Source organism: Trematosphaeria pertusa, assembly GCF_010094035.1.
Source record: "Trematosphaeria pertusa strain CBS 122368 unplaced genomic scaffold BU26scaffold_2, whole genome shotgun sequence".
Taxonomy (NCBI): domain Eukaryota; kingdom Fungi; phylum Ascomycota; class Dothideomycetes; order Pleosporales; family Trematosphaeriaceae; genus Trematosphaeria; species Trematosphaeria pertusa.
Window position 1 is genome coordinate 343,190 of NW_022987213.1, and position 22,653 is coordinate 365,842.

The 22,653-nt window shown below is 47.0% G+C and overlaps 11 protein-coding genes across 11 annotated transcripts; 6 read left to right on the forward strand and 5 right to left on the reverse strand.

Moving 5' to 3' along the window:
• Window positions 1-135: 135 nt before the first annotated feature.
• Window positions 136-387, forward strand: BU26DRAFT_396295 (ankyrin; the record flags this gene model as incomplete). The annotated part of the gene is made up of 1 exon (XM_033822746.1): window positions 136-387. A coding segment is annotated over one exon (252 nt), but the record flags the coding sequence as incomplete, so codon positions are not given.
• A 1,280-nt stretch (window positions 388-1,667) lies between these two features.
• Window positions 1,668-2,544, forward strand: BU26DRAFT_514165 (uncharacterized protein). The gene is made up of 2 exons (XM_033827776.1): window positions 1,668-1,952; window positions 2,000-2,544. The coding sequence occupies exon 2, from the start codon at window positions 2,027-2,029 to the stop codon at window positions 2,519-2,521; it is 495 nt and encodes a 164-aa protein (XP_033689166.1). The 5' UTR covers window positions 1,668-1,952; window positions 2,000-2,026; the 3' UTR covers window positions 2,522-2,544.
• Window positions 2,545-3,648: 1,104 nt separating this feature from the next.
• Window positions 3,649-4,158, reverse strand: BU26DRAFT_582664 (uncharacterized protein; the record flags this gene model as incomplete). Its single annotated transcript, XM_033834531.1, has 1 exon — window positions 3,649-4,158. One exon carries the CDS (start codon window positions 4,156-4,158, stop codon window positions 3,649-3,651), a length of 510 nt encoding a protein of 169 aa, XP_033689167.1.
• Window positions 4,159-4,289: 131 nt separating this feature from the next.
• Window positions 4,290-5,442, reverse strand: BU26DRAFT_582665 (uncharacterized protein; the record flags this gene model as incomplete). The annotated part of the gene is made up of 2 exons (XM_033834532.1): window positions 4,804-5,442; window positions 4,290-4,742 (listed from the first exon to the last, which is right to left on the reverse strand). Exons 1-2 carry the CDS (start codon window positions 5,392-5,394, stop codon window positions 4,290-4,292), a joined length of 1,044 nt encoding a protein of 347 aa, XP_033689168.1. The 5' UTR covers window positions 5,395-5,442.
• A 417-nt stretch (window positions 5,443-5,859) lies between these two features.
• BU26DRAFT_599977 (uncharacterized protein) lies at window positions 5,860-6,373 on the reverse strand. The gene is made up of 2 exons (XM_033835135.1): window positions 6,195-6,373; window positions 5,860-6,132 (listed from the first exon to the last, which is right to left on the reverse strand). Exons 1-2 carry the CDS (start codon window positions 6,312-6,314, stop codon window positions 5,944-5,946), a joined length of 309 nt encoding a protein of 102 aa, XP_033689169.1. The 5' UTR covers window positions 6,315-6,373; the 3' UTR covers window positions 5,860-5,943.
• A 1,167-nt stretch (window positions 6,374-7,540) lies between these two features.
• Window positions 7,541-8,474, reverse strand: BU26DRAFT_134505 (uncharacterized protein). Its single transcript, XM_033819710.1, has 2 exons — window positions 8,260-8,474; window positions 7,541-8,212 (listed from the first exon to the last, which is right to left on the reverse strand). The coding sequence occupies exon 2, from the start codon at window positions 8,199-8,201 to the stop codon at window positions 7,647-7,649; it is 555 nt and encodes a 184-aa protein (XP_033689170.1). The 5' UTR covers window positions 8,202-8,212; window positions 8,260-8,474; the 3' UTR covers window positions 7,541-7,646.
• Window positions 8,475-8,724: 250 nt separating this feature from the next.
• On the forward strand, window positions 8,725-9,630 carry BU26DRAFT_582667 (uncharacterized protein; the record flags this gene model as incomplete). Its single annotated transcript, XM_033834533.1, has 1 exon — window positions 8,725-9,630. Exon 1 carries the CDS (start codon window positions 8,752-8,754, stop codon window positions 9,628-9,630), a length of 879 nt encoding a protein of 292 aa, XP_033689171.1. The 5' UTR covers window positions 8,725-8,751.
• Window positions 9,631-9,799: 169 nt separating this feature from the next.
• Window positions 9,800-11,178, reverse strand: BU26DRAFT_582669 (uncharacterized protein; the record flags this gene model as incomplete). Its single annotated transcript, XM_033834534.1, has 3 exons — window positions 9,800-10,468; window positions 10,513-10,890; window positions 10,936-11,178. The coding sequence occupies 3 exons, from the start codon at window positions 11,176-11,178 to the stop codon at window positions 9,866-9,868; spliced, it is 1,224 nt and encodes a 407-aa protein (XP_033689172.1). The 3' UTR covers window positions 9,800-9,865.
• Window positions 11,179-11,557: 379 nt separating this feature from the next.
• Window positions 11,558-12,205, forward strand: BU26DRAFT_558887 (uncharacterized protein; the record flags this gene model as incomplete). Its single annotated transcript, XM_033832613.1, has 3 exons — window positions 11,558-11,884; window positions 11,935-12,098; window positions 12,148-12,205. 3 exons carry the CDS (start codon window positions 11,558-11,560, stop codon window positions 12,203-12,205), a joined length of 549 nt encoding a protein of 182 aa, XP_033689173.1.
• A 1,019-nt stretch (window positions 12,206-13,224) lies between these two features.
• On the forward strand, window positions 13,225-13,929 carry BU26DRAFT_558889 (uncharacterized protein; the record flags this gene model as incomplete). Its single annotated transcript, XM_033832614.1, has 2 exons — window positions 13,225-13,296; window positions 13,345-13,929. The coding sequence occupies 2 exons, from the start codon at window positions 13,225-13,227 to the stop codon at window positions 13,927-13,929; spliced, it is 657 nt and encodes a 218-aa protein (XP_033689174.1).
• A 557-nt stretch (window positions 13,930-14,486) lies between these two features.
• Window positions 14,487-16,805, forward strand: BU26DRAFT_558890 (uncharacterized protein; the record flags this gene model as incomplete). The annotated part of the gene is made up of 3 exons (XM_033832615.1): window positions 14,487-14,751; window positions 15,151-16,558; window positions 16,742-16,805. The coding sequence occupies 3 exons, from the start codon at window positions 14,487-14,489 to the stop codon at window positions 16,803-16,805; spliced, it is 1,737 nt and encodes a 578-aa protein (XP_033689175.1).
• Between the last annotated feature and the right edge of the window lie 5,848 nt (window positions 16,806-22,653).

Sequence of the window (22,653 nt, forward strand, 5' to 3'; positions counted from 1 at the left end):
GTCAACGCACAGGGTGGACACTATGGCAATACACTTCAAGCGGCTTCAGCCAGAGGCTACGAGAAGGTGGTGAGGCTGCTGCTCGAAAATGGCGCCGACATTAATAAGCAGGGCGGGTTATACGGCAGCGCAATTCAGGCGGCTTCATGGAGAGGCGATGAGCAGGTAGTGAAGCTGCTGCTCGAAAATGGCGCTGAGGTCAACGCACAGGGTAGAGACTATGGCAATGCACTTCAAGCGGCTTCAGCCAGAGGCTACGAGAAGGTGGTGAGGCTGCTGCTCGAAAATGGCGCCGACATTAATAAGCAGGGCGGGTTATACAGCAGCGCAATTCAGGCGGCTTCATGGAGAGGCGATGAGCAGGTAGTGAAGCTGCTGCTCGAAAATGGCGCTGAGGTCAACGCACAGGGTGGACACTATGGCAATGCACTTCACGCGGCTTTAGTTAAAGGCGATGAGAATATAGTAAAGATGCTGCTTGACGGGGGCGCCGACGTCGACTCGCAGGGCGAAGAGGGCGACACCGCGCTTCAAGTAGCTTCAGAGAGAGGCCACGAGCAGGTGGTGGAGCTGCTGCTCGAGAAGGGCGCCTGGTACCGACGGGCATGGTATCCCAATTCTTTCGGCGATACATAGAGAATGTTTCTTCCGATGTAATGTATTGTATTCGGTTATTCTCAAAGTCTTGTAGCAAGTCTTGCACCACGTCATTGATTACAAGAAGCTTGTGGACATACAAATGATGAAAAACAAATGATTGAGGAACTGGTTAGAAAATGCTACGCACGTAACCGATATCAATAAGTGATCAAACCTTAAACCAAGGCGCAACGAATAACTCATCGCCAAAAATAAATTCCGCGGTAACAACACCTGGCGGTCTGGCTCCTTTCTCCTCGTTTACTACGGACAGTTTTAGTCGTATATATAGAAACACCACCGCCTACGCCCAACACCGCAACCCCCCTACTAGTTGTCCGTTACTGCTCGTGCGGATACGCTGGATTCGCAATTAGTGTGGCCTGACAAGTATCCCAGAAGGTACAGCCGAGTCTGGCTTGGATGCAGCACGTTACTTCGTCTTTTTCTTCTTAGGATTGCTAGACATTGTCTGCATCGTTGTGGCTGGGGTGATCTGCGGAACGCTTGGCTGACTGTTGGGTCTCGGGTTCTCAGCCAAGCAGTGCTCTTCGATTTGCTGGGATAGCTCTGATCGATGTTGGAATGTCTGTAGAGCACATCCTCTCCCGCCGGCGCGGTTATTGCAGCTAAGCCACAATTCGAAAGCGTCGTCGTAACGAGGGGTTCCCAATTTAGAGGATCAATGCGTCGAGAGCATACTCGCAGCCAAAGGCAAGGACTAGATGGATTGCAACATCATTGTTATGTCGCGACTAAATGGTGCCGCTGCCTCCGATGGACGTGTCATGTTTTGTAGCTCGCAGAGTGTAGTTGTCCGTCCCTGCCGTAACCGTAACGGTGGCTCTTAGGTACCAAATCGACACGGAGGGACGCGCGATGGCCTGCAGAGACCAGTTGAGTTCTCGCTGTTTTATTTTTTATTTTCCGAGTACTCTGAACCCCTCGATGGCGTGTGCAATCTTGGCGTCAGGCGCCAGCGTTCGGCAGGAGTGCCGACGTTCTTCCAGACCAGCCTCCTGTTCAGCGCGTTGTCGCAATCCGCCTTCCATCTTTCCTCTCAGTTCCTCTCAGTCCATTCCCACATCGCACTCCAATTTTGGTTACCTATGCTCTCGCCGATATACTTGCTCCTATGAAAATTCGCAAACCCGACGTCGTCCGAGCAAGCCAATCGCGTCCGCCATCGATGACGATTCCGTCTCGGTCCAAAATTTTCAAATCCAAACCAATAGGCAAAGGGTTAGATGGCTTTCGTGATACTCATGCTCTGAGTTGGAAAGATGAAGGCAACTGGGATGTGGACAATGAAGGTAATGTTCGTCCAACCCCTTGTGCGAATACTCCCTGATGCTAATAGGGCTAAACAAATACCCTCGTCGATCTGATGCTTGCCTTGCAAAGTCTCCCCGCCTCTCGATCGCTACCCTCAAAGCGCGGTAATCCAGCCCTATTCAATGATCTGTTGTCACTGAATTCAGCGATTTTCTCTGGCAATTTCGACACTGCACGGATCAGGCCTTTGTTGGATGCGGTCCTCAACAAGGAGCCCGATGAAGTCATCTGGGATGCTGTCTACGACGCTGTCACCGAATCGACCCCTCCGCCCCGTCCCGCCTCATCCATCCAACAAACGCCATGGCTGCACAACACGGGCAGCTTCGCGAACTCCACCGAACACCGCAAATATGTGGATGGCGTGCTGAGGGAGGAATTGGGACAGCTGTATGTCGAGGTCCCTGGTTTCTTCGAAGCCTACTTCGGAAGCGTCCCAGGTCTCGAGCTGGTAGCGCAGGCCGTGTTCGACAAGTGCAAAGAAGGGGATAATCCGCTCTACCGAGAGGAGAGTGGCTGCCAAGGCCGCAACGGTTCGCTTATGTAAGCCTCCCAACCTCAAGATGAAGGTGAAGACGAGGTGAAGATACCGTTCAACTCCAAGCTCTACATTACACGCTCTCCGTCTGTGAATTGCAATTTCATTTCAAGGCTGGAATCGCTGCACCCCTGTTCATCCAAAGTCTTGGGACGGTCGTCGCGCCCACTCCGCAGAATCGACTAAGCTTCCTTCTTTCCTGAGATCAGCTTAGTCGGGCGATCGTTCGGGTATCTGTCGTGGGTGTGCATCCCGCGACTTTTGCCGGACGTTTGTTTCCAGAAGGGGGTGTCAAAGGCGCTGTCAGGCTGACGGCTTCCAAATCCGCAGGTCCGCCTTGTGATTTCTCGCTTTGGGCATGGGACTGTATCCCATTTGCCGGCCGGCCTCGACGCGCGCTACCCAAATGCACTAATCAGACAGAGCCCTGAATCGGCCCCGGGTAGGGATCCCTATTGTGGTCCGCGTTCTGCCCGAAATAGTCATGGTAAGCGCCACTACTTCTAATTTAAGAAAACCCTATTTCGACCCTCAACGAAGTCCAAATTTGACCACCATGCAAAAAGCCAAGTTCGCACTGCGCACTCGCAATTCTGCTGTTCAGTTTGGCAGGCGCACTTCAAAATATATTGAGAATGGTCGCTCGTATACTGTAAGCTCGAAATGATACGCCCGGTGCAAGCGGAGTGCATTTACTAAGGTACAGTACGCAAGTGTGCATTGCGGATAGCTTCGCACGGGGCCCCGCGGTCATTTCATATCCTCGACGATATTAAGCCTACACTCTAGCACAGCCCCCACGGATCCTCAATGAGCATGCATATGCCCTCCAGCAGTCCCGCTCCACATCCATAAAGGAAGTTCTCGTCTACAACGAAAGCTTTTCCGACAGTCTGCCAATTTCGGATGCAAATATCGCCTTTATTTTTTGGAAAAGGAGGAGCTTGGACGTAGATCTTGTCTAATCCATAGAGCTATAGTTCGTCAATCATAAAGGAGAATAGCAAGGCAGCAGTCAATGGTAGTAGAAAAGGAGCAAGTGAACTCTAATTTATGTCCCTTCCAGGATCGATATATCAATTTGTGCCTCAGCGCACTTCCCAGTTTTACATCCTACGCATCGATGTTTACCTTCTTCAGGGAAATACCTTCTGACCTCCCCTCCCTCGACCCTTCTTCCTGCCACTCCGTCTTACCTTCACCGCAACTCGTAACTCATCGTAGACGTAGTTTAGCGATGTGCTGATGGAGAGGAGCGAGAGCTGGATACCGAGAGCTAAGAAGAAGAGGAAAGTCGTAACCGCGTGAAAGGTCTTTGATTGGTAAGTTCGGTGCGCAAAACCGGAGCACAGAAAAGGGATGCGCCGGGAACCACGTTGTTGGCCATTTGTGTTCGTAGCAGGACTTCTTCGTGCTGATTCAGGGCCTAGAAGGGGTGATGCCGAAATTTGGTGTGGGCGTAGGTGCACATTTTCTGTCTCGGTGCCGTACGCATCTTTTTCCCCTTCCCACCAAGCGCGGATCATCGACGCGAGAATCAGAACCAAGGTGATGGTAGAAAAGGCCCATATAAGAGGCGTCACATAGCTCAGCTTCCAAGCCGGGCCAACACATCCTCCCTTCCAGCTCGAAAGGTATTTGGGCATACCGCCAGGGCAGAGTACTCGCCGCAGGAGTCAAGCGCGCTCAGCTTATAGGAGAACTGCTGATACGCCATATATCTTCAGCCTTCAGTGTCAAACTGGGAGTTTATATCGATGATGTGCGAGCACAGGACTCAATACACGATGGACGACAGAAGCCAGCAAGCGACGCTAAGCAGCGTGATATCTAGCGAGGCTTTTCCCCGTTGGTTAAGGAGAAGCATACCGAACAAGATAGGAAGGATCCCGTTGATAGAAAGTGGAATAAGCAGGACGGTTAAAAGCATGTCCTCAGAGAAGATCCCATAAGCCAGAGAAGCGATCTGAATCGTAGCGCTGAAGTAGCATTGGGAGATGTGAAACTGGAGCAGGCAGGTCTCGAGGATTGACTGGTGAGTAATTGTCTCGCCTGCTGATTCCAGTGGGGCGTCTCCCGATGATTTGACTCCTTGGACAGTTTCAGAAGGCCTTTCGTGCGGGTTGGATAGGAGCGTGGACGAGTGCTTCCGGTTGGAGCGCGAGAAGCAGTAGAGGCCGAGCCAGAGTAGCATAAGCAATAAACATTGCAGAATATAGGACGAAAAAACCTATTGTCTTAATTAGCAAAGGCATAATCGCAATTTGTCGTGAAGGCAGCCTGCTACATACCCCAATCCCAATCACATCCGCATCCGCATATGGGAGAGATTCATAGCCACCAGTACAAAGCTTGTTCAAGCACCCGTTTACGCCACCAATATTTGGTCTTGTCCAGCTGACTAACATATTCACTGCCGAACACGGTCCGGAGCATGCACTTGGGTTTCTTGATGCTTTGCATGTCTGCGTCAGACACTCTGTCACCACATTCGTCACATTCGCCAAGGCAGCATCAGGGGAATCTGATGGAATATGCCGTCCTACGGCAGCAGTGGTGTCCTCGCTCAGAGAGCCCTGCGTAGCGAAGCCAGATATCGCGGGCACGTTCACACATGTGCGAAAGCGTTGGATGGGCGCCTGGCCGTTGCCAGTAGATGGCTCGTCCTGAATTTCTGAACTGTACAAGATTGTCGGTTTTTGACATTCCGAAATGCAATCACCGTTATTGCATCCAAATGTGAAGGTGGGTCCGCTAGCGTTGAAGTTCCGCCGGCATGTGGGCGTCGTCTGATCGTTGATGTAGCAACATCGCACGTCTGAGAATGTTTCGCCGATGTTGTCGCAGAAGAGGGCGTTTGAGAAAGACTCCGAGTTGGACATTGCTGCGGAAGCTGGGAGCTTGAAGTGGTGGATCACCTAAGCCGGTAGCAGACAATGGGAGTGGGAAGACTCTGCGACCAGGAATTGAATAAAGGATAAGCCTTCGCCAAAATGAATCACTCATGAGAGGCATGTGTCAGCCCGCATTTATGTCCCAGCATTTGAAAGGGCGATGATGTAAGAGAGATGCTACGTTTATCCATGTGCTACTCTGTTGCGATTCATATTGGCACACCCGGCGCAGATCCGCAGATTTTTGTCGCTGTACTCAGGGGGCTGTGTGGTTTTATGTGGCGGGGAAGGGACTACGGGATTGGATACGGGCTGCAGCTGCAGAACATCATAACGTAGCAGCTGCCGACGGTGTTGCAGACATTCAGACCACGAAAGCCGGTCACTGCTGCGGTCCTCTTGCAATGGACAAAACCGAGTCATTAATCATTTCTGACCCTGATGGCAACCTCGCAGATGTAGTGAAGAGGCCATAGGACAGAGAATGTGACCGTGTATGTCGCCGATAACCAAGCTGGAGATTTCGGTCGGGCGCGTCTAACAGCCTCGGAGGCTGGCCATGGCCATTCCGTGCATGATTTTGCCCTTGTCAACCTGCAAGTGGCTGTGGACCAGATGGATGCCGAACTTTTCCTGGACACGATAGTTCATGATGATGTCCTTGATCTCCTTGAGATGAGCCGGCGAGATTTCAGGCTGGTCCTTGTCGTCGGGAGCGAGTTGTAGCTTTTTGGCCGAGCAGTTAGAGGGGGAGACCACAAAGTAGCTTGCGTGCAAATTGTACTTACGACAGCGCTGCCTCTTCCAAGTCCTCCCTGGTCGGCAGCGTATGGAGACCGGGAATGGCAACCGGGCTGAGAAATGTTGTCATTGTAGGCGGCGGTCCCGATCGAATTTAGAGGCGACATTGCAGCCGTGAAGTGCGTTTTGGATGTGTGTGAAGATTAGATGATGATCATGATGATCATGATGATGATGATGATGATGATGATGATGAGAGATCTTTTCCTTGCACCACGTATTTTGTTGCCTGATATGGTTACTACTTCACGTGACCTGGTCATGTATATATATAGCCATATTTCTCGTATTCTCAATAAATCAACTCATGTCTCAATACTCTGCAATTCATCCAATATATTTATACGTCGCGATGCTGCCAAGAGACGTTCATCTTCAAAATACCCAGACTTCCGCTCATTCGACGCCGCAGTTGCGCAGGGGGAATGATGACCGGTCTGCAGGCGGCAGAGCAAGGATGGGTGCAGCACCGACCGGTGAACACAGAGTGGTGGTAACGGGATGGCATCAGGGCTTGTTATTGTTTGCCTTATAGGTGGTCATTGTCAGTCCTGTTTGAAAACCTGGCTGCATATCATGCACGGGATGCGATGGACGTAATACCATGGTTGACTCTGTTGTCCCGCTCGAGCATCGCCCTGCCCTCACTGCCAGCATCTAGCGTCGGGCTCAATTAAGTCCGATGGCCGGGACGGCCAAGGACGCCCTGGGAACCACCCTTCTGGCGGAGTTGCCAATGAGACCAAGCGTTCAAGGTGTGGATCAGACCGTGCAACGACGGCGTACAGCACCTTGAGGCTATGCGCCCTTTGAATGGTAGTACGTACAAAGGGGACCGTGCGGGCTGTCCCCAGTCAAAACTTACCTGTCGGTCGACATCTGATTGGCTAGCAGGGCCTGGGAGCAGCGGGCCGGTGCAAGGAGACGGGCAGCTGGTCAGAAGCCGCAGGTGCGCATCTGCAAGGAAATGCACACTCGACCACTATCGCTACGGCCCACATGATATGCAGCTAGGTATTCCAAACAGGACTGACAATGAGCGCTGGCGTATGCCGGAGATGGTTAGGCAACATTTCCTTAGACGCCACGGTTCTGCACCCATCCCTGCTGCATGGCCCCATTTCTGGATGAAGAGGAGGAAAGTGGGTAGCTTATTGCGTGGTCGGCGCAATTAATCTAGTTCAAGTCAGTGAAGTTGCCCTTAGAGCAAGTAATGAGCTTCGCATACCTTCGTATTGTTCTATGCTCTTTAAGACCTCGTTCATAGAACTAAATTCAACATTCCAGCACTTAGTTATTACAGATCCTAGGACTGTAGCATCGCTTGTTTTTGGGTACTCTCCTGAACTAAACAAGCGCTCCACTTCAGCATCAGTCTTATCGTCATATAGTGGGTGACCTGTCACCATTTCGTATAGGGTGGAGCCGAAGGCGAATATCTATGTCTCCTTTGTAATAATAACGTCTTCTGATTTAGATGAGGAATCCAAGGTAGGAAGCTGATGAGTCGTGCTGTAGCAGATAGTTGCAGGGGAGTTATCAATTGATGATCCAGCAAAATCTCCCAGCTTAAGATTCTGGTCCCCGTCAAGGAAGAAATTGCTGCAGTTAATGTCCCCATGAAGAACAGCACTCGCATAGCAGAATACCAAAGCTTCCGCGGCTTGTCGAGCCCAACGCAGAAGGAATTCCGTGCTTGGTGTACCTGCGGTGCGCAGGTGCTCCCTCAAACTCCCAATCTCAGCGTATTCTAAAGTTATTCCATACTTAGAATTGCCGTGGTACCGTAATATTGTTGAGCATGACTCCTTCTTACGCGACCGTTCGAGTCGTTCGTACACCTCGACTTCGACCTCACATCGGGCGCGAGCATCAGGCTCAGGGTGTGGAAACTTGATGACTTTTTGAGTACCAGGGAAAACGGCGACAAGCCCGGTGGTTCCGAAGCCTACAATATTGGTTGAGTCGATGCCAGGCGGCAGAAAAGTAGCCATTAAGGGCTGGCCTGGGCGACTTCGTTAGACAGACCTTGTGTTATCAAGTTATACTTACAGATGCTCAAAAATGTCAGGTGCGTAGAAGCTGTGCGCTCCTGGAGTTGTGTCTCGATGGCAAGCGGGGAGCGCGTCCTTGGGGCTGCTGAAAGCTCCAGGACGCGTTCCGGGGCAGCGCGGGGTGGATGCAGCAGTGACCGGAGGGCGTGGAAGGGCGTGACGCGGGGTTTGTTATGGTCAGAGGACGTGATGCGGCGATATGGTTGCGTTCGTGGTGGTTAACGTGGCCTAGAATCAGGGTTCTGGACGTCTTCTCCGGTTGCTTAATAAGCGCCTTTGTGCACGTGACAAGACTAAGCAATCAAATGCTCAGGGTGTCGGGCACCAAACCTCTTATCCCGCATACATGGTCCCTGCAGTGTGACGCCGAATTTGGTATAGAACAACGCCTTCGTAATCTCAACAAACCTTAATATCTGCCTGAACTCTGCCCCAAATCTGCCCCAATTCTGCCCCTTGGAAACCTCAGTACCACTGCCGAGCTACCGCTATGAGCACTACCGAACCGCCCACCACCAAACGCACACAGGCCAAACGAGCCTCTCGCGCCGAACCAGTGGAGGACCTCATATCGAAGTTTTATGCGACTGTTGACAAGGTCACGTGTCAGAAGGACCTCAAAACCCATGAGCGCACGAAAGTCGAAAAGGCATTTGCAGTCCTTAACGAACAACAAGATACCGCGCCAGCATACCAAAAGAAGAGGGACTATGTCAGGTACTTGAGGGAACTATACGATGCGGGCGACCTTAAGCTGGTCATGCTCTGTGTTTTGGCTCTGGGTAGCTACCGTATGAGCCAGCTAGGCCTGGAAGTCCGAACTGGGTTTCGGAAGGAAGTCGATCTCCACAGAGACAAGTGGGACACTCCGCTTATCCAGTCGCTTGCGCAAAATTGCTGCGCAGTAGGTCTTATCACCGCCACAAAAACCTGCAGGCTAGCAGAAACTGTCAGAACACATACGGCAACAGCCCAGCTACATGATAAGTTCAGCATAGTACATGAAGCTCAAATCGACACGCTGGAAAGTATTATTGGACGCTTCCTCTTCACCAGCGTGAGATTGAGTTACAAGAGACGTGGAGAAGAACTGCAGGCAAGAGCTACGGGAGCTGCAGGTTTGCATCTTCCTAATCGAGAATATGAGGACGTCACGGTGATGGTCTGGGTGCTTCCGTCGGTTGGTGGATGCATACTTGAGGTCAACGAGTTCTCTGTAGAGGCTTTGAGAGGCTTGCTAGGTGACTATCTCTTTGAGGCTATGGAAGCCAGCAAATGCAGGAAGGCCGAAGAGATGTCGCGGGGTTGTTGCCTGCCCCACCATTGCATATTTAGTTCGTCACGTGCATGTGAGCTTACCAAATTATAAATGCACATGCTCCCCGCTTGTTACATAATCAAAATTAACGTTGACGTTACGGAGGGGACTGACTCTTGACTATCGATTGAATTCATAGTACAATGCACAAGAAATGAGTACCGCAATTACATGACTTAAATCAATAAGGACGACGACGCCGTATTATACAGTGTAGAACGTCGAAGTGAACGTCGGCATGGTGAACACCGAATGAGGCCCATATGCTGAGTCGCGGAAAGAACGATCAGGCCGTATACGATAGTGGATACCGCCTTCCATCGTAGACCGGAGGCGGCCGCATGGGGCATGGTACCTGCCCTCCATCCCACAAGACCATCCAAGCCTCACTGCCGAGCGGTGTGTCACTATGTTCTTGAACATAAATCATATGCCCCGAGGCGCCGTTGACGCGGGACAGCTGACCAGCAAGGCGGTAGACATCCTCATCTACGAGCTTCTCCACTTCGGCGCGGTTTTGTAGCTCCTGCCAATCGACTACAACCAGCTGAAGCACTCGCGGAGACCTCGACTCAACCACAACCCAAGCTTTCACGCCAACTTTCATTTTCCCAATGCGAAGGATCCGCCAGACCTCGACCTCGTCTGGCAGACTAGTAGATATCGAGGGCCGCAAGCATAGACCAGCATCGGTAGCGTTCTGTTGACGGTTTTCTGCCATTACCAGACTCTTCTTGAAAAGAATCGAAGATGCTGGAGGGGAAGAGCATATGTATTCAGGTGCCGCACTGAGCGATGTCAGATCGGATAGCAGTGGACGCCTGCGAGGTGGCATCCATCGTTGACAGACGGTAGCTACACACCAAACGAACGCTGCTGAGTTAATCGCCTACGCTTGTTATTATGGGCATTTCAAGGTAAAGGGTGACTTACACAGAAATAAAAATCTATACCCAGGGATCTGGCGGCGACGACGATGACCGCAATTAGTGCGACAAGTGCGACGAGTGCCAAACCCAAGAAAAGCAACGGCGGTATGTGGAGTTGCTTCTTGAGGGCATTAAACAGTGTTCTTGCCCCCCATCTCTGGCGATTCGACCCAAGTGCCCGAAGAAAATGCTGTCCGAATACCACTTGAGTTCCACATCCCCCCAAACCCAAGAACGTCTTCTGAACTGATGCCGGAATTGGATGTGATGTTGCATCCACTATACTGGTCACTCCACCAATGACCCGGACAGAAAGAAAAAAAGGTAACAGAATATCCCAGTACCGGTAAGTAAGATAAGTAGTGATGTGGAGCTGGTAAAACTATCGACAGTTAGTATGTGAAGTTAGTAGTAGACTGGACTTTACCTGTAGACTAACTGCCTGGAACCAAACTGCCTCGTAGGACCCGATCAACCATGCCGGCGAGTGCTTTTGCTTGACAGCAATGGTAACAACGAGACTAACAAGACAAAGGTTCCAAAAAGAATACAATGGTCGCGTGCAATATCTGAGCTGACGTCGATGATAATCCGCCAAACGTTCCACATGCTCCACAACAAGAAGGCAGACGCTTGTGGCGAGTACCCCCCAAAATAGATTGTCTTGCATTGCAAAGAAACGGAGTGTGCTAGGGTGGAGCGAAATGTGGTTGAAGAACGCAGGACGCAGGCTGCAGGCAACGGAATGTGCTGAAGTAGATCGAGGTGCGAGAAGGGGGTAGACCTCAGGCTGCACGCTGCATGATATATCGTGAAGGTCGACCAGCTAGAACTGCGCTCTTTCGGTGATCTAAGTGCGCATATGGCATGATTGAGCACGTAACGAGCCGATACGCGCGGATCGCTGTTGTGGCTGAGTTATGACGGATTTGTGGCAGATATGTGGCAGAATTGTGGCAGAATTTTGACAGAACCCGTGCGACGACAAGTCCTTTCGGGTCTTTCAGCTCATCTGCAATGAGGGGAACGCTGCAGCTGTTCCTGCAGCCATGCTCGACAGTCCCAGGAAGCACAGATCGAGGGAGCGGGAGGTATGGCGCGTGAAAGGCAGCTGGAAGATACGTATAAAGTCTGCGATCAAAGCGAGTTCTCCATCTTCTATCCTCAAAGCCACCCCTCGACCTCCACCATCCTGCAAAGCATCGGCCGCCGTTCACGTTTCTTTGCAATTACTTCAAGCTCGGCAGTCGCCATCTACTGTCACCATTGTTACCCTCTTCCTCCGGCAGCAGAGCCCTCTCAATCGAAAGAGTCCGTTCTACAGCGACCGCCGCTTGATGACCAGGGCCGTTGCATACGCCAGGATAACCAGCAAGGTGAGATCTGCCACTGCCCATGCCAACACAGCATGTTCACATAGACACAGGACTACCTTCTGTACATCCTGCGAAGCATCAGCCGCCTGTCACGCTTTGTCTACGTTAAGCTCAACGTTCGTTATCTCGACTGTCTCCTTGTTGACATCTTCCTCCTGTTTGCTGTACCAAGGCTGCTCGAACCGATTGCTCTCATACGCCGCCATAACTCAAGGTGAGAACAACAGTTCTCAGTGCTAGATGTTTGCGCACAATCGGTGTAGGAACGCCTTCGCTACCCTTCAGGTCTCCCTTCCAACGCTCCTCCGCCATGTCCAGTAACCAATCGAACCCCTCCAACCCGTCAGAAACTCAAACCCTAGCACAGCAGGGGGCCAACGCTACTGGCCAGCCGAACTCTGCTTCCAACACTTCCAGCCCTTCCACTCCGCATGATACCGCTCCTACAAATACAGAAGCAAGATAAATGCTTGGAAGTAAGAAAACGATTTTTGAAGCTTTGTGTTCTGGAGCGAAGAGGCCGTGACTTGAGCGAATTGTTTCCCGATGGCGACAAGATTGTTCGAATACTGAGCTCTCTGGGTGGATTCCGTGACGTAATCTCTCGTAAAAAGAGAAGGGAGGGTTGTTTGATATGTCTCGACGTTGTTTACGACTTCTAATTGTCGCTGGGACCAACTCTCGGGACTTGGTGTGCCTTTGAGAAACCGAGCGACGTGATCGTCTTGAGGCGATGGTTCGACGGGCTCGACGCCATCGTCGACAATTCGCCAGTTCTTTTTGAAACTATTCCATTGTTGATAGTGTTCAAGCATCACATCGTGAAGGCTGGGCGGGACGTCGTTCGGTCGCATGTTGCTGATTTGGTGTTGCTGATTTGGTGCGCGTTGTAGATACGTTGCTGAACTGTGTTCCCAATGGGAACATGATATAGGTTAGCGTAGTCGTACATCTCCAAGCGCCTAAATATCTTGTCGCGTCCTGGCCACCACCACCTCCGTGCTCCCCTGCTGTGCCACAAACACTGGCCCGCGCCGTATTCGCATCTGCGCCAGTCGAGCGACAGGATGCGCATAATGCTTATGCTAGACGAACAACCGTCCTGAGCAGACAACTAGCCGGTTCTCATGATATATATCATCCACGTCCTCCCACAAGGCTGCGACGTCCTTCACTTTACCGCCTCCGCGCGTTTCCAGTCCTTCAGTTGCCTTCCTGCACCTTCCCTGCGCCCTGAGATTTGCGCCAACCATATCACACACGCCCTCACCGCAAGACTGCGACGTCTTCCAACGCCTTCAACGCATTTCTCAGCCTCGCCGGTTGCCCTCTTCCTATTAATGGGTGCTCCGGAAAGCGCCACGTCGCTGCCGTGGCCGGAGGATTTGAAGTCTGCTTTATCCGAGGGGAAGGTACAGTCATATGCTTCCACAGATTGTTTTAATAGCTAACATTGCTAGGTGGTTATCCATTTTGGAGGCAACGATGTCTTACCAGAACGTCTCGGCGAAATGCACCACCGGATATCGGCCGCTATCACGGGCCGTGGCAACGAAATGGTCTATCACGATTGGGAAGAATTATACAACGTTTCTTCCTCCTCTGCAACCGCGTTCCCGAAAAAGTTACGTCGGCAATTTTCTGCCGCAGTGGTGGATCGCGGGTATTCGATTCTTTTTCGAGATCACGATCGGTACCGAACTACGATATTGCCGAAAGACTACGCAGAACTAAGCATACCAGTTCGGATGCGCGGCTTCTACACTACAATGAGAGCATACAAGGGCTGGAGACACGTGGTACTTGTCTCCTCTCGAGTCACAACGGGCGGGGACATTACATTGACCGAAGATGGCGTTACGGTGAAATTCACGGTTATTCCGATACCGCCTGGGACTGTTCGGAAAGCCTATTTGTACTGTCTTCTTTCGAGTTTCATTCAGCCCTCACTTGATCCTAGTTCCAATGCGGAAATTGTAAAGATCAAGGCATCGCTGAAAGAAAGGTACCCAGAGCAGTATACCCAGTTCTCTGAGCTTGAATGAATACTTCTATTATGTGAGGATGGTGTTGCGTTACCGCTTCCTAGTCTCGCATACTCATCGATCCGCTCCACTGTTGTTCTTCATCGGCTGCCTTCCTTCACGAAATCCCTGATCTCCGCGCGACGTCTTGAATGCACGGCGCGTGTAATCTTGTGTCTATGAAGCCGTCTTGCATAAGGCGCTTATGCAATCCCCCCACGACGTGTTCTCGACGACACGGGTGGAGATCTTAAGCTTTGTGACCCGCATTAGCTCCATATGAATCCCGTGCATATCATGCCCGCCCTCCCCACAAGATTGCGACGCCCTTCAACACATTTACCGCAATTTTTAGTCTCACTGTTTGCTTTCTTCCTGCCCGCTGCCTTGCTGCAGGTACCGGCACGTCTTCAGCGCTACGACCTCATTAAAAGGCTGTCACGTCTTCAGCGCTACGACCTCATCACAAGGCTGTCACGTCCTTCAGCACCTTCACTGTATCTCAGTCGCCTCGTCCTCCAACTCCTCGTCCCTATCTGCACTACCATAACGGTCGGCGTATAGTGGAAAACCCTCCAATGTACGGACAGCCGCTTCCGCCAGCGAGCCATGCAGATGTATATGGTCAACCGCCTCAGCAGCAGGCTTATTTGCCGAGCCCTGAAAGCGCACCAGATCCGTCCCGAGCTCATTATACCTGGAGTCCATCTGCTGCCTCCTACGAGGAGGCTGGCCGTAACTCGCTGAATGGCAAGAAGACGCCTTTCACTGAGCCTCACAAACCTATCCTTCCTCCGCTACGGCCTGACTTAGCATCACGCTTCGAACAGCCAGACATCCTCCGTACGCCGCCGGGCCCCCCTTCTGTCATGAGAATCAGCCAGCTGCTTGCACCCGCTGCGTCGGCGCACGATACACAACCCGCCTCGAGCGCACGCCGTAATTTACCGAAACCAGCTGCTCCGCGAACATCGTTGGGTGGAGAAGTTTTTTGGGAAATCAATTCCAGGGGGGCCACAGAGGAACAGTCTTTAGGGTGTTATCTGCAAACGCTTGCGCGCCGTAGCTGCAGGATAACTAACTTACAAGTTGCTATCCAAGGTTGGCCTGTTAGAAAAATTAAAGGGATTAGATTGTGCGGAGCAAATGTGCAGGAGGAGTATATGGGTTACGCTACCATATTCGTTGAAGCGCATGGGTCGATGAATGAAGAACGTGGCGGTGCGGGGCTAATTACCTAAGCTGTGGCTGATGCTAGCGCGGATAATTTCTCCGGCTTCCGGCTCTCCGCACCACCTCACACCCCATCAACCCCAACCCCGCCGTACGAAGCACCCGGCGCCGCACGCCACGACATGAGCGATGCACCGCTGCCGCTCAACCCCTCGCACGAAACGCTGAACGTGGACGAGCCCTCGGACCTCTTCGCCGTGCCCGCCCTCCCCTCGCGCAGGCCCGGCAAGCGGCCAGTTACGAGCGACACCGACGCCGACGCCGATCGCGCCTCGTCCTCGAAGCGCTCGCGCCAGTCGCAGAACAGCAGCAACTTCGGGTCCAAGGTCAAGGAGCGGCTCACGGCCCTGTATGGCGAGCAGTGCTGGCATTGTGCGGGCCTGCTCCCGCAGATGTCGCACGTCTTCACGAAGGCCGACGGAGAATTCGCCGCCTGCCAGCGTCTCGGCCTCGTCGCCCTAGGCGCGCGCAGCGACAGCGACAATGCCCTCTCGCTCTGCTCCTCCTGCCACTACGCCTTCGACAACAGCCCACTGTTCATCATCACGCCGTTCGACCTCGACTTCTTCCTTGACCGGGAGCAGCGCTGGCAGGCCGAATACGCCCGCTCCCCGTGCGCGCGCATCCCGCCCACCGCCGCCGACTACGCCGACCACTGCTTCCGGCGCCACAGCAGCCACTACACACAGACGGGCGGCAATGCACGGGTTGGCGGGCTGTACAACTGCTACATGGCCACGTACTTCCTAGCTACGTGGGGCGCGCAGTCCGTCCAGGAGCCGCTGCTCCACGTGCGGCAGTGGCACGGCGACCCGCTGGCCATTATATGGCGGGCGAGGAAGGCCATCCACGAGCAGGCGGCAATGCCACCGCATCTGGTCGCGGTGAAGCTCAAGCTGATGCAGCTGGAGATGAGCTACGACGTCGGCAACGAGCTCCTGCGCGCGGGTCCGCCGTACCTTGCTTCTGGTGTTACACTTTCCAGTCGCCCCAGCGATGACGACGACGAACAAGACCCGTCAAATCCTTCGAACCGTACGCCTCTACCCTCGTTCGATGCTTCCCGACCCAGCCCAAGCGCACAACCAACACCGACTGCATCGTCCAGCATACCTCACGCGGCCTCACACCACCAGAACGCGAGTCAGCCGCACGACGACGTGACTAAACTCTCTGCCCTAGCTCAGAGCACTCAGAAAAGGCCCCTCGACAATCCTCACCTTCTCAAACCTGTCGGCGCGAACTCCTCGCGAAAGCGTCAGAAGCGCACAGATTCCCCGCTCTCAGAAGCCGCAGCAGAGAAGACGAAACCTCCCACACCCTCGAAGACGATACTGTGGCAATACGGCCCGCACCAATCGACCAACAGCGCTGTACAACGGTGGAAAAGACTGCGAGGTCTAGGCGATGCAGAACGGTAAGTCTTGCGTCCAGGGGCGGATAGATAACATGGCAGGAGTTAGATTGGAGGAGTCTGGTTGCGTTGATACCCCTGTAGGGGGGAACATGGAGCCCGGAGGGGACAAGCACGCCGGCGCGTACAGCGGCATTCGGCGCGCATAGATAGAAAGGAATGCAGAGGCTGACGGAAGGGCGCTAGGAACATGAAGGATAACGGAGAGCAGAAGGATACGCGTCGTATCGAGGCGCTTATGCCGTACTGATGCCGCGCAACGTATCGCTTCTTTTAAGCTAATAACGACGATTATAGCTATGATACCGCAGCTATCATTTCAGAGGTTACTTTCACTACGTTCCGCATAGTTACCTTCGACGAGTTTTTTAAACCTCGTTTATTTCGATCCGGTTACTGAGATGGTGCGGTCCGCCAGAGTAACGCCTGCCCGTTCCGCTCATTCTCTTTACTTCGCTGCGCCAACGGCGAGAATAGAAGTATTACCTGGTAGCCAATTCTACAGGGCGCTGCGGTATCGCCCACGCCCTTCTCGTTCAAGAATAATGGTAGCTTGAGTTTCTCGAGCCGACGATGCGGGGAGGGGGTATGGCGTAGATAGAGGAGCGTCTTCGCAGGGAGAAAGAAGAATAGTCGAGCCTTAGAGGTGTAAGACTCAAGTAGGGGGTGTAGGGAGAAGTACGAGAGCGAAATCGAACTAGCAGCATATTATCCTGCTCTCTACTGTTATTACAAGCAGGATACCGCGCATCGTATCGCCTGCTTCTCCTAAGTGTCTGGGAGCGCAGTCGAGATTCTGTGTCTAATCTCGTCTTTGTCTAATAGGACAACTAGAAGATAGGAAGGAAGGAAGCTCCGAGGCGATCCCGGCGTGAGTATCGGCAAGATTGACGACTCGTTCGGCTACGATTACGCGTGTATCGCAGTGTGTGGAGAGGGGTATCTAGCTATGATGGAGGTTGGGAAGAAGTGCGCAGACTGGTGTGTGGAGAGAGTAGGGCGAAGAGATGAGATGGGAAGGGCCATAATGACTCCAAGAAGCTCGACAGCATGGCCGCTCTACCCGGTTAATTATCGAGACTCTGTGGCTGATGCTTGTTTGGCATCTAGCCTGAACAGCGTAGTCGTGGTGATCCACAACATGATAAAGCTTATCGAGATCTCCATTTCCAATTAGATAGTAACTGAGGCGAACTCGCAATTTCGCATTAGGAGAGGAGAACAGATGGGTGGAAGTGCAAGCCAAGCATTAGACAGAGATTTGGCGTGCACACCTGAATAATTGTCGGTATTACAAACAACACATCTACTAACTTAATCACCATCACACCAGGTAACCAAATTACCGCCCCAAAAGTAGGACCACGCTTCTAGCGCGAACCAAGAGCCTGGAGACAGATGTCAAGAGGATCGAGAGCGGAGAGATGTACGCAACGTCAATCCTGATGCCGACTACGTGCCATCCGGTGCTTGTAAGGTCCGGTGAGAAGTTACCCAGACAGTCTAGAGTGTGCGAAACCGTATACGAGGTAGCGCCACGGCGAATGTGCCGGTCCTGTGGTTGGGGATTCATCGGCGTCGTCTCCCGGGCATGCACCCCTCTGCGGGGTGCAGCAGATGCGTCTAGTCCTTCCTGCATCGAGAGACAGGAAAGCGTATGTAGCAAGATCTACACAACCTCTGCATCACCACATCCCTCACTCGGCAGACTCGACGGGCAGATGCTCTGTTCTTCTCGGCTGGGTTGGCAGCTCTCATGCCGGTGTAATCGCGAAACGCGTGCTGAGTTCCGCAATCTGATGGCGCTGGAACGGCGCATCCCGCGGGTATCTGTATTGGCAACCGCGAATTATCGTTCCGGTGGATCGCAACGACCTCGGGAACTAGTCGGGGGTGCTAGAACGGAGAGCGGTATATGGGCGCTAATTCCGACGGCATGCGAAATTACCGTAAAGTGCGGCCGCTCTTCCGCTGCCGCGATAAGCTATATCAGCTTATATGAATGCTGTAAGTGCACTTAAACGTTAGCTACTGCAGGTCTAGCTAATATGTAGAAAAAGTTAAGTTTAGAACTTTAGAAGTTATTTATCTTGCAGTTATAATTATCTACTAGAATTTTTCTAAACTACCTTAACGTACTTTATAAACGAAAGTCTTATACAAATAAACGCTCTATAATTTCTTAGTAAGAAAAATTAACGAAAATTAATAGGTTTTTCTTAAATAACTAAGCGAAACCTTAATATTTTTCTATAAAAATATAGATAACGTACTTTATAAGTAAATAGTCTATATAAGTAAATAGTCTATATAAGTAAATAGTCTATATAAGTAAATAGTCTATAAATTTCTTAGTAAGAAAATTAACAAAAATTAATAAGTTTTTCTTAAATAACTAAGTAAAATCTTAATATTTTTCTATAGAAATTTATATATATATTTTCTATAGTATATTATATCTTATAAAAAGTTATACTAAGATATATTACGTAATTAAAAAGCTATACGTATTTAGGTAACTTTTAAGAAAAATCTAGTTTACTTCTAGTAAGTACTATTATATCTCTATAATAATCTATAATATACTTTATAAGTAAACTAACTATATAAGTAAGCTAACTACTTTTACTAAGTTTCTACTAAAAAGCTACTATCTTAGTTAGATTACTCTAACTCTAAGCTACTTAAGATAAATCTAGATAAGCTATCTAACTTATCTATATTATCTTTAACTATCTAGTACGTTTACGCGTTATATTCTAGCTTACTATAGTGTCTATAGCGTTACTAAGCTAGCTAGCTATTATATACTACTACCTTTTTATACTACTTCTTACTCTTATTCTAATCTATAGTCTCTCTTTAAGTAACTAGCTATAAGCTAGCTTTAATTATAAGAGTATTCTTTTTCTAAATTTACTTTCTTTTACGTAAATTATGCTTTTTTTTCTATACGTTAGCTACTTAAAGCTAGATAACTTTAGACTCTATAAGTACTAGCTAATATGCTATTAGCTTATTACCTTTCTTAAGCTAATTAAGTAACTTAATAATATAAGTTAGTAATAAATTAAGATACTATATAATCTTTAATTAAATTAGAGTTAATTAGAATCTTACTTTAATAAGATTACTAGATATTTTATACTTCTAGATAGTAGTATTAGTAGTAGAGAGTATTAGTATACGTAATTAAACTTTAAGCTTTAATACTACTAAATCTAGATTAAATAGAACTAAGCTAGCACCTCTAAATTCTACTCTAATATTATTATCTATAATTAATACGTAAAAAGCTACGTAAAACGTAGATAGAAACTTAGTTTTTATAATATAGTTAATATAGCTATATATTAGAATCTTAACTTAGTAGCTATATACTACCTTTAATAGTAAGAAGTAGCTAATATTAAGTTACTATAGAAGGTATAATAAATATACTAGTATATAGAAAGCTATAATTTTATTCTTCTTATAATACTACTAGAATTTAATAGAGCTATAGCTTTTATAGCTATCTAAAATTAGTAGATAATATATATCTATAACGCGACTCTTAGTATACACGTTAAAGTACTTTAACTACGTAATACTAACTTTATTTATTATCTAGCTACTTTTAGAGATAGCTATAACCTAGTTACGTAGTAGCTAGCTACTATTATACTATACTAAGAGGTAGTTCTTACTTATAATAATAAGAAATAGTAGAACCTATATATTATCTACTACTCTTACTATTATAATTACTAAAATCTACTTATAATTATCTCTTAGAGCTAGTAACTACTATTTAAGATAATATTATTTTTATTATAAAGCTAGATTTATTAAAGTTATACGTGTCTTTATTAGTAATACTATATTTTACCTTTATATTACCTACTAGGTTAAACTATGTCTAAATAATTATAGAATCTTTTTACTTTACTCTCTAATAGTTATACTTACGATTAAGTTATATTTTAAGCTTAGAATAGCGCTTAATAAAGTTATTTAGCTAGTTCTTACCTATAACCTTTTTCTCTTACTTAGTAAGTAGCTAATTAGCTATATCTTAAATAGTAGTAAGATAGAGAGTAAATTCTTACACGTCTAGATTAAGTATATAGTTAATTATCGCCTACTTTTTATTTATAGTAAGCTTTATTAAATTAGATATCTTTTTATGTCTTTTAGTTACTTTATTACGTTAGTTCTTTAGTATTAATTAGTAGACTCTATATATAGCTATAGCGCGTTATTTACTCTAGATTTAGCTAGTCTAGAGAGCGAAGAAGGTAAGCTATATTCTAGCTTTATAAGAGAATAATTCTATATAAATAGCTAGACTTATAGTAGTTAAGATAATTTTTAGTAAAAACTTAGTAAAAGTAGTTAGCTTGCTTATATAGTTAATTTACTTATAAAGTACGTTAAAACTTATAGAATATAATATTTATAATAAAATAAAGATTTCTAAGAAACTTTTATAAACCTAGCTCTTCTAGGTATAGCGTAATAAGAGATAGAAGTTAGAAGAATTTCTTCTTTAGAGTTTACTTTTCTAACTATATATATATTAGTTAATCTAGCTATATAAACTTATAATCTTATAAATTATAGTATACTTAAACTATATAGAGCTTATTAACTAAGAATATACTAGCTTTAAGTAGTTATTTAAAAGTAAAGTCTTTTTATAATATAGTATAGAAAGATAGAAATATACTAAAACTATCTTAAAATTCTTACTTCTAAATATATAGAAGGCTTATAATATATATTAGCTTATAATATATAACTTTATATAGCTAGATTATTAATATATATATATAGTTAGAAAAGAAAACTCTAAAAAGATTTTTTTAAACTTCTATCTCTTATTATGCTATATCTAGAAGAGCTTAATCTATAGAAGTTTTCTAGAAATCTTTATTACGTTATAAATATTAAATTCTATAAGTTTTATAGATTATTATAACGTACTTTACTACCGAACGCTCTATACTACTAAACGTCCTACGATTTCTTAGCAAGGAAAATTAATAAAAATTAATAGGTTTTTCTTAAATAACTAAGCGAAACCTTAATACTTTTTAATAGAGTTTTAAATATAGATAGAACTATACTATATACATCTAATATTAAAATTACACTATATATTTCTTATTACGTAAGCTTAAGATAAGTCTTTTTCTAAAAAGTAGCTATTTTTAGATTTTTCACCTTATAAGTACTAGTAAACCTTTATAATAATCTATAAAACTTATAGAATATAATATTTATAAGTTAATAAAGATTTCTAGAAAACTTTTATAGAGCTAGCTCTTCTAGGTATAGCGTAATAAGAGATAGAAGTTAGAAAACTATCTTTTTAGAGTTTTCTTCTTTAACTATATATATATTAATAATCTAGCTATATAAAGTTATATATTATAAGTTTATATATATTATAATCTTTCTATTTATTTAGAAGTAATAATTTTAAGATAGTTTTAGTATATTTCTATCTTTCTATACTATACTACTAAAAAGACTTTACTTCTAAATAACTACTTAAAGCTAGTATATTATTAGTTAATAAGCTCTATATAGTTAAAATGTACTATAATTTATAGAATAATAAGTTTATTTAGCTAGATTAGCTATATATATATATAGTTAGAAGAAAAAACTCTAAAGAAGATATTTTTCTAACTTCTATCTCTTATTACGCTATACCTAGAAGAGCTAGCTCTATAAAAGTTTTCTAGAAATCTTTATTAACTTATAAATATTATATTCTATAAGTTTTATAGATTATTATAAAGGTTTACTAGTACTTATAAGGTTAAAACTCTAAAAATAGCTACTTTTTAGAAAAAGACTTATCTTAAGCTTACGTAATAAGAAATATATAGTATAATTTTAATATTAGGTATATATAGTATAGTTCTATCTATATTTAAAATTTTATAAAAAAATATTAAGGTTTTACTTAGTTATTTAAGAAACACTTATATAACGTACTTTATTATTAAACTAACTATATTATTAAGCCGACTACTTTCTCTTAGCAACAAAAATTAACGAAAATTAACTTGTTTTTCTTAAATAACTAAGCGAAACCTTAATAT

Coding starts and splice junctions, on each gene's coding strand:
- BU26DRAFT_514165 (XM_033827776.1), top strand. CDS start 2,027: ATGCTTGCCTTGCAAAGTCTCCCCGCCTCTCGATCGCTACCCTCAAAG.
- BU26DRAFT_599977 (XM_033835135.1), bottom strand. CDS start 6,314: ATGTCGCCTCTAAATTCGATCGGGACCGCCGCCTACAATGACAACATT. Junction 6,133..6,194: donor TTGGAAGAGGCAGCGCTGTC/GTAAGTACAATT, acceptor TCGGCCAAAAAG/CTACAACTCGCTCCCGACGA.
- BU26DRAFT_134505 (XM_033819710.1), bottom strand. CDS start 8,201: ATGGCTACTTTTCTGCCGCCTGGCATCGACTCAACCAATATTGTAGGC.